Raw genomic sequence first — 9,429 nt, forward strand, 5'->3', positions numbered from 1 at the left:
AAAATAAAAATTAAAAAATGAATGCATGTTTTAAATAAATACATAGAAAGACTGACTGACTTGACTACAATACCCAGAGGCTCTCGAACTCTCGCGACGCTTTTCACGACAGACGCGGAAGTAAACAAGCGAGCACATGAAAAGATGGACTGTGCGGAGTCAAAAATAAAGTTTGACTCAAGAGAACAAGACAGAGGTGACATTTTAAATCGTTTCCAGTCGTGTTTTTTCGCTACCAGTCGCCTCGTTTCATTCCCCTGGACGGTGAGTACTGCTAGCCTGCTTTGAGCCAAACCTCGTTCGTAAATATCTGGATTTAGGATTTCCTTCAGGAAATATGTTGAGCTAAAATAAATGCTGATATATCACATTATAGTGTTTTTGCCTTAATTTGGCGTAGTCGTAATAAGCCTACATGTTAGCTATTAATCAAATAACCACATCTACATTTGAGACGCTGCCCTTTACAGGTTTTAGAAAAGGACCTTGAACGCAGCAAATCATCTAATGTCATCTTAGATATCCTCAAACAGGTAAGTGGTGCACACACTGATAAGTTACAAAATGAAGTCTAATGTTCACGTTTCTGTCAGACGTGTCTTCACTCGCTCTGCCGGAAGTTTCCGCCATCGCCGCGCTACAGGAAGTGCTTTCTCTCCGAGCTCATTAGACGCGTGAGTGTTTTTGTCCTCCCCTCCCTTCCCCGTCCCGTTGTTTTCTGGATGCGGTCGTCATGGTGACACTCATCTGCAGATGGAAGCTGCAGGGTGCGAACCTCTGGATGAGCTCTACGACGCTCTGGCAGAGGTGGTGGCAGCCCAAGAGGTGGCAGAGGGATACCGAACCTACTTATTGGTACCAAAGTCACACATTAAAATCATACAGGTTTATAGAACCTGTTTAATCACATTACAAAGGATAGAGAACCGATATAAAGGTACCAACTTGGTATACACACATTCCGTGACATTATACGAGACACAGAACTGACTTCACGGTGCGAACCTCACCCCACACACACACAATCGACAAAATCCCAAAGGATGCAGAACCAACTCGATGGTACCAAACTCACCTCACACATGCGCCGTGACATCATGAAGGATACAGAACCTTCTCATGGTACCAAATCCACCCTCTCCACACTCAGTGACCTCAAGAAGGATGCCGAAGTTTTTTAACAGTACCAAACTACACGCAGTTGGGTGTATGTTGTCCTTTAGCCATGCGGGGACGCAGTCGGCTTGTTGGAGAACGTGGCTTTGATCTCTGAGGGGACGACGGGTCTGGTGACGTGGGAGGCGGCCCTCTACCTGGCCGAGTGGGCCTTGGGCCATCCGCAGACCTTTGCCGGAAGGTACCACCATGTGGAAGAGAATTTTTTCCAGACTTGATGAACATGAAGTTCTCCTTTGTAGGAAAGTTCTGGAGCTGGGTAGCGGTGCGGGTCTGACTGGCATTGCCGTGTGTCGCTTGTGTGGACCGTCCTCGTACATCTTCAGTGATTGTCACCAAGGTGTCCTCCAGAGGCTCACACACAACCTGAGCATCAATGGACTCAACAACAACACAAACAACACCAAGACTGAAGTCAGTGTGGAAGAACTGGACTGGATGGACGTGACTGAGGAACGATTGAATGACATCAGCGCAGACGTGGTCATAGCAGCAGGTTTGATGTTCTGCAATGATGCAGGATTCATGGTTTGAAAAAAGCAGAAAAATTCCAGAAAATCACATTGTCTGATTTTTAAAGAATTTATTAGCAGATTATGGGGGAAAATAAGTATTTGGACACCTTCAAACTCACAAGATCTCACACCGTGGGGTCACAATGATAACAAGAACAGTGAGCAAAAATCCAAGAACCATACGGGGGGGGGGGGGGGGGGACCTAGTGAATGACCAGCAGAGACCTGGGACCAAAACGAGAGATAAAATGAGATATTTGCTGTTCTAGAATGTTTGAGGGACATATTTTCTAGAAGCATGTCAGAAAAATGTTGTAGAATGCTACAGGAAAAAGGATCTGGAATGTTTATCGAAAATTTCTTCCAGAATGTTTACACCATTGTACAATGCTTAAGCGTTACATATTTGCAGGGTCCATATTCTGGAATGATGAAGGTCAGACGTTTTCAAATGTGTACAGGACATACAGTGCTGTGAAAAAATATTGGCTTCCTTCTTAAATCCTTATTTTTGCATAGTTTCCCCACTTTAAAATCATCATTTTTAAATGGTGATTTCATTTATTAAGGGAAAAAAAAGCTATTCGAGATGACCAGGCCCTGTGTGAAAAAGTTAATTGTCCCCCTTGCCCCAACAGTCAAACATGGTGGTGGCAGTGTGATGGTCTTGGGCTGCTGGGCTCCTTCAGGACCTGGACAACTTGCAGTGATTGATTGCAACTACGAATTCTGCTCCTGAACAGAAAATCCTGAAGAATGTTCAGCCATCAGTTTGTGTCCTCAAGCAAGAAGGGCACTTGAGTTCTGCAGCAGGATAACGTTCCAAAACACACCAGCAAGTCAACTTCTGAATGGCTTTTAAAAAAAAAAAAAAATGAAGGTATTGGAATGGCCTAGTCAAAATGGCCGTTCATGCTCGAAAACCCTCAATTTTTGTTGAATTCAAACAATTTTGCAAGGAAGAGTGGACCAAAAATAGCTACACTGGGGAAACGATGGAAAAATCGAAGAATTTGAGAGGGGCGCCAATACTTTTTGACAGCACTGTATATGTCCTGGAATATTTATACTTCTGTGCCAAGTGTATTGATTGCTCTGTGTGTGTTGCAGATGTGGTGTACGATCCCGACGTGGTTGCGGTTCTGGTCCAGCTTCTGTCCAAGATCCTGAGGCAGCGTGGTTGTCGGGTTCCCGCCGAGGTTTTCATCTGCTCCACTGTGAGGAACCCGCGGACGTACGCTGGCTTCAAGCACAATCTGAGTAAGGCGAAGACGCAACCTCTCGCACCGATTGGCCAATCGTGTCTAACAAAAGTTTGCTTGACAGGTGATGCTGGAATTGGCCACCGGGTGATGAGTGGCGCTGTCAAGCGCGTCTTTGAGTACAGCAGAGGATCTGAAATAGAGCTCGTCCAATTGTTTGCGGGTCAATAAAGTTTTTTATTATTTACAAAAGTGTCTGCTTTAAGGGAATGTTCAGTAACAATTCACCGTTGCTGTAAGTGTGGTTCGACTCCCTGTACATCATGAAAAAGAAGAGGAGGATGAGGATAAGAGTGGGAGGACATGTTGGTCCCAGTTGTCGTCCCAGCGCTCCCCCCGGCTGGCGTGGAGGTTCTTCCTGAATGCGCGCAGCTTGCCGTCGTTGCTGGGGAAGTCTGACAGGAGAGTCTGGAAATAAAAAGTTAAAATTACTCGTGGATTATTTTATTGTTTTTAATGAAGAAATTGCGGTGCCACCTTGAGCTGCCGGGCCAACTGCGGGCCGTCTGAGAAGATCAGACCGTTGTGCTCGTGCTTCACCAGCTCTTTTAGGCTGAGAGGGAACCAAGATCATTCTTTTTGATAATTTGTTATGCATTTTTTTTTTTTTTTTTTTAAATGAAAGTGAAGCACCGTGAACAGCATTCCATTGCACTGTACATTTTAGTACCAAACTCACCACAGGAAGTGGACGGCGCAGACGGGCAGGCAGCATCCAAACATGTCCACCACCTTCATTGGCAGGTCCAGACCGCTGGAAGACTTGTGCAGACACACGCCGAGGTCACCACAACCTGAAAATAATAATATTATTATTACTACTACTACCAACACTACTTTTACTACCAACACTTTTACTACTACTACAACCACTAACATCACACCTTTTATTACCACTAGGGCTGCATCTATCAAATATTTTAGTACTGAGTAATCTACCGGTTATCTCATTGAGTAATCGAGTACAGTAGACCCCCCCCCACATCTTTTTTTTGGGGACCTGATTCTCCGCTTACAGGCGTTTTCTTCTCCACATTTTGTTTAATGGCAATTATAACGAGCGTCAATTAGCGCAAATGACTGGGGTCCACTGTAACTAGCTAAAAGTTGATTTTGCATTATTAAACAATACAATATTGCACGTAAGGGGCAGGGTTTATTTTTGTCCACTTGGGGTCGCCATCCTCACGTTCCACACTGCATCTGCGACTTGAGCGCTTGTGGCTTTAAAAGGCGGGACCTGGTCCGTTGAGTGACGTGTGCGTCAGCGAACGGGAGTGCAGTCGGCTTTTGTCGACTCAAGTTAGCGGCTGGATGTTAACTGGATAATCGCTAGCCAGTCTGCGTTTTGAGTGGGCGTTAGTTGAAGGCCACACGAGCTCATTTCTGAATGGGCTTCCTACGCGTTTCCTTAGTACAATTAAGCGATTGAAAGCGCAACCGTGGTAGGCTATATTAATAACACCACCAATACGATGTTAAAAATTGTTCCGTGTGTAGCCTCCCCCAACTTAAAAGAGTTTCAATCTGACCTAACAAGACAGGATAGTCTTCTGCCGCCAGCCATGGTGTACAGATCTTCACATGCTCCAAATGCAGACTGTCAATTATCTTCTTGTAGTGTTCCTTCTGAGGACCTTTCCCTTCACACGCACACAAAAGACAGACAAGTGAATCAATGCCCACCATCAAACATTCAAGTCAACCGTACCTGTGATGACGCAGATAAGTGGCGGCAGAGTTTCTCCCGTTAAGATGAACTCTTCGTATTCTGCCAGGAACAAGAATAAGAAACTTGACTTTTGACTGCGGTGTGCGACAGTAGAAGAGTTGTTGCGTTACCTTGAAGAGCCTGCAGGAGGATGGAGAAGTCCTCATCCTCTGCGGGAGGGAGAGCAAAGCGGTGGCCGGAAGAGGAGACATTGCATAGAGCCATTTACTACAAATAAAGTATGGTTGTTCATCTTTCTATGTCAGCAACGTCTAATGACGGGCGGAACAAATTCAATGCTCTTCCACTAGATGGCAGAAGGCATCTGTTGCCATCCATACAAGAGAATAAGTCACAGTTTACGCACCAGTCCAGCTGGTGCTGCTGATCAGCAGGGCGGGCCGATCAGGCCTCAAGGTCACGGTGTTCTTGTCCATGTCTCGCTCGGAGAAGACGGTCTTCTCCATAACGTTGTCATCATCACTGCTGGGGCGGAACAACAAATTGTGATGAAAACTGACCAGAACATCCTTTTAAACGGGATCAGAAAAAAATAATCATGTCTTGGTAGATTAGCATGAGACTAAAGAGTATTTTTGAACAGTAACTGTCAACATTTGTATGTTTGTGATCAGTATGTGTGTAAAAATGTGAAGTGATACAGGGAAAAAGTATTGAACACATGAGGGGAGGTGCAAAAAGGCATGGAAAGCCAAGACAACACCTAAAATCGATCTATAATCAAACGGAAATCCAGCCCATTGTCAGTGCACATGAATATCAGCTGGTTCAGTCCCAATTGATGGCCTACAAAAAAGGTGCTGTCTCAAGACCATCGCAAAGTAATTGTTGCAAAACATTACGCTGGCATTGGTTACAGGCGCATATCTAAGCTTCTGAATGTTCCAGTGAGCACGGTTGGGGCCATAATACGAAAGTGGAAAGCCAATCATACCACCATAAATTTGCCTCGATCGGGTGCTCCTTGCATGATTTCTGACAGAGGAGTGCAAAGAATAATGAGAAGAGTTGTCCAAGAGCTCGCTCACCATGCAAGACCCCAATGCTGAAAAAAAAAGCATGTCAAAGCTCGTTTAAAGTTTGCTGAACAACATTTGGACAAGCCAGTTAAATACTGGGAGAATATAGTCTGCTCTGATGAGAGCAAAATTGAACCGTTTTGCTGCTAAAATGCACACCACGTTTGGAGAAGAAATGGCACTGCAGATGACCCTAAAAACACCATACCAACAGTGAAGTTCGTAGGTGGGAAAATGACGGGTGTGGGGCTGCTTTTCAACACATGGTACTGGTAAACTTCACATTATTGCAGGAAGGATGAATGGGCAAATGTACCGAGACATTCTTGACAAAAATCTGCTGCCATCTACGAGGAGGATGAAAATGAAACGAGGGTGGACATTTCAGCAGGACAATGATCCGAAACATACTGCCAAGGAAACTCTCAAATGGTTTCAAAGAAAAAATAAATAAAGCTGCTAGAATGGCCCAGCCAATCACCTGATTTGAATCCAATTGAAAATCTATGGAAAGAACTGAAACTCAAGGTCCATAGAAGAAGCCCACGGAACCTTCAAGATTTGAAGACTGCTTGTGTGGATGAATGGGCCAAACCACACACCAGAGCAATGCATGAGACTAGTTTCTCCGTACAGGAGGCGTCTTGAAGCTGTCATTGCAAACAACGGCTTTTGTACAAAGTATTAAATAAATAGCAGTTGGCGTGTCCAACACTTGTTCCTGTGTCATTTCACATTATTACACACAACTTAATTTCTGATCTTATTTGTTCTACTTTCTTTGCATGTATGGTTTACTTGGGTTGTTCCCAACGTCTGGTGAAATTTTCATGTCAATAACACCTTTGGAAATATATTGAATGAGAAAAATGGTGACGTGTTAAATACTTATTTCAGCCGCTGTAGATCTAGTGCCATAACTGAAACTAGAACTAAAATGGAACTGGTACTGCAACTCAAACTGGAAGCACAACTACAACTGGATTGTAACTCTAACCAAAACAGTAACTAGAAGCAGAATTAAAACTAGTCCTAGTAGACACTAAACATGAGTCGTCTCCTGATAACATACAATTGTTGACAGTTACTTGACCAACAGTTACCATTTATCTTACAAGAGAGGAGAAATTGTATTGACCAGACACCGAGTGCAGTACATTGTCTTCTACTAATTGTAAGCTCACACTTCATACTAAACATACAATTGTTGATTTGAAATAACGTGCAAGTGTGTTTTTCGTATTGTAGCACTTACCCGCTATGTCGAAAAGCAGGAAGCGTGCGCGAAAGTTTCACAAAAAGTTCGTGCCGCGTCTCCGGCGGCGTCTCTCCGAATATGGCTGCCGGTCTGTCATAGAGAGTGGTCGCTCTGCAGAGAGCAGCGTGTTCAATTAAACACTCTAAATCTTTTATCTATTTTTGAAAATGTGTCCCCAAGCAAGCCTTTTTTTTAGGTTGACCTACTGTGATGTAACAGTGGGGTGAAATTACATTAACAACTAACCCCCCGCAACAGTTTCTCCACCATGACCTGAGAGCCAGGCTGAGTGACGATCCAGAGCTGCTTTCAAGCTACACGCTAAACTGTCTGAAACACTATCACGCAGAAACATCCAAATTCCCACACAGTTCCAGTTCACCTTTAAACCGTTATACAAACGGAGCGTCATGAGCCCCAAATCCTACTTGATGCCCCAGTTCCTGCGCAGGTCTTCCTTCATGGCGTTGGTCACACACAAGTGCTGAGATGCCAGAGGACCGAAGACATGCTCGTACCTGCGGGAAGAAGAACCGCGTTATTCTTCTATTCCGTCATTAAATTGCAGTAATTTGTTGTTTCCACAGAGCGGCGAGAATATACGCCTGCGAGTTAGCGCTGGGCGATATGGCCTAAATTTGACATCACGTTTTTGTTTCCCTCCTAATGTCGATATTCCATAAGACTGGATATTTATTGTATTAAAGTTTATAAATGTTTAAAACTGGACCAGACCAAATTGATTTACATGAAATGAGTAACACAAGTTTTAGTATGGATTGCTGCTCCACATGTGCTAAAGTAGCAGTTGTTTGAAGGTTTATAATCACCGTAGCATTTATGCTCATTTCCATTAGCCCATCTACGGCGTTTCGCATTACACATATAATTATTTGGAGAACTGTGTGAGTGAGAGAGTGACAACAGGTGCTAAGGAATACTTTTGAGTTTGATTTAACAAGTTCAAATGTGTTCAAAGTGCCTGGAAAAACTATAAAACTATATATAGATATAAAAAAAAATTTAGCATGCTCTTTCCATGTCTTGGATTTAAATGTTCACTTATTGCGGGTTGGTCTGGAACGTCTCCATCATGATAAACGTGGCACGGAAGGCACTGACCACTTTGCCAGGCGCACCAGCGGGTGCGAGTCGCCGTGGTGGAGCGCCATGATGGTGTAACCGTAGTTGTGCCAGTCGATGACCAAGCGGCCACCGCGCAGGACGCACGCCAGCCACGCCGATGCCATGCCCGGCAAACCTGGAGGATTCTGGGAAGAGAAACATAAACAACCCCAGAACTGAAGGTCAGTTTCAGGAAAGTGACAAGTCGTGATTGGCTCTCTCGGAGTCACGTGACCCACCTGCATGAGTATGTGACCATGTGGCTTGAGCATCAGAAGCACAGCAAGAACCTGCGCAAACTGAATGGTCACTTTAGTCACGTACGTCAAAATCTTCGGTCCACCTGGACGTTTATGATTAAAAATAGAGATAAAAATGAGAACCAAACTTTTTTTTTTTTTTTTTTTTGGCAATAGTTTTATGAGGGGGAGTAAAAAACAAATTGAGATCATAGGATTGCATAAGTGTGCACACCCTCTGACCAGTTATGTGAGTGAGTTAAGAATTAACCAATCACATTCAAACTGTTGTCAAATGGGAGTCAGCGCACTCATGCCACCATTTAAAGTGCCTATGAATAACCCCAAATAAAGTTCTGATGTTCTAGTAGGCTTTTTTTCTGACAATTTTGTGGTTACATCTTACAGCACAATCCATGGTCCACAAATAGCTACCGCAAGCTCACAGGGATCTCATTATGTGCTTCACTGGCGACCAGTCCATTGCTTGTGTCCTAATAATAAAGAGGACACGCACTAAAGAAAATGAATGGATGAAATGAATAAGACGTTCACCTCCGAGGCCTTTAACTTCCGCAATCGGGAAGACGTGAATCCTGTCCTCCCTCAACACGTCTCGGTGAGGTTTGCTGTCTAAACATAAAACATTTAAATGAACACAAATCACATTTATATCAAATACGCGTATGTTTGTGTTTTACCTAAATAGCCCACAAAAGTAACTTCATATCCATGTTTACTGAGCGACAGCGAGTGATACTGCATGCGGGGACTGCGGCCGATGTCCCCGAGAACCAACACGCACACCCTCCGCTCGGCGTCAGCGTCCCGCCGCCTCAACAGCCAGCACAGCGCGGCGGCGAGGCCCGCGACCGTCACCGACACCAGCGGCCACCAAACGCCCGAACTGGCGCCGCAAATCGCCCAGAAGAACAGCGGAATGAGGACAAAAAGAGTGGGAATGGGAACAGGATTGCTGGGAGCGGGCGGTGCCATATTTGTTTGGGGTTTGTGATGACGTAGAGAAAGGTGGAGGCGGGGCTTCATATTTAAAGGGAACGCAGGGCTTTGGCCTTCCGCTTCGAAAACATGGAATTAAGATT

The 9,429-nt window shown here is 44.5% G+C and overlaps 2 protein-coding genes across 5 annotated transcripts; one reads left to right on the forward strand and one right to left on the reverse strand.

The window, feature by feature from the left end:
• The first annotated feature begins 84 nt into the window (after positions 1-84).
• eef2kmt (eukaryotic elongation factor 2 lysine methyltransferase) lies at positions 85-3,384 on the forward strand. The gene is made up of 8 exons (XM_061748167.1): positions 85-264; positions 471-533; positions 594-674; positions 754-855; positions 1,224-1,357; positions 1,419-1,672; positions 2,802-2,951; positions 3,018-3,384. The coding sequence occupies exons 1-8, from the start codon at positions 145-147 to the stop codon at positions 3,122-3,124; spliced, it is 1,011 nt and encodes a 336-aa protein (XP_061604151.1). The 5' UTR covers positions 85-144; the 3' UTR covers positions 3,125-3,384.
• Positions 2,949-9,359, reverse strand: alg1 (ALG1 chitobiosyldiphosphodolichol beta-mannosyltransferase). Of its 4 annotated transcripts, XM_061748162.1 has the most exons (14): positions 9,028-9,359; positions 8,882-8,959; positions 8,327-8,430; positions 8,085-8,233; positions 7,391-7,480; positions 6,960-7,073; positions 5,032-5,150; positions 4,796-4,834; positions 4,665-4,724; positions 4,486-4,596; positions 3,633-3,747; positions 3,431-3,506; positions 3,182-3,361; positions 2,949-3,086 (listed from the first exon to the last, which is right to left on the reverse strand). In XM_061748162.1, the coding sequence occupies exons 1-13, from the start codon at positions 9,320-9,322 to the stop codon at positions 3,215-3,217; spliced, it is 1,497 nt and encodes a 498-aa protein (XP_061604146.1). In that variant the 5' UTR covers positions 9,323-9,359; the 3' UTR covers positions 2,949-3,086; positions 3,182-3,214. The 4 variants fall into 4 exon arrangements, with proteins under 4 accessions (XP_061604146.1, XP_061604147.1, XP_061604149.1 ...); XM_061748163.1 differs by lacking the exon at positions 2,949-3,086 and having other exon boundaries at positions 3,215-3,361; positions 5,032-5,147; XM_061748165.1 differs by lacking the exon at positions 2,949-3,086 and having other exon boundaries at positions 3,215-3,361; positions 8,327-8,377; positions 9,028-9,086.
• Positions 9,360-9,429: the final 70 nt, after the last annotated feature.

This window comes from Phyllopteryx taeniolatus, chromosome 16, assembly GCF_024500385.1.
Source record: "Phyllopteryx taeniolatus isolate TA_2022b chromosome 16, UOR_Ptae_1.2, whole genome shotgun sequence".
Lineage (NCBI taxonomy): Eukaryota > Metazoa > Chordata > Actinopteri > Syngnathiformes > Syngnathidae > Phyllopteryx > Phyllopteryx taeniolatus.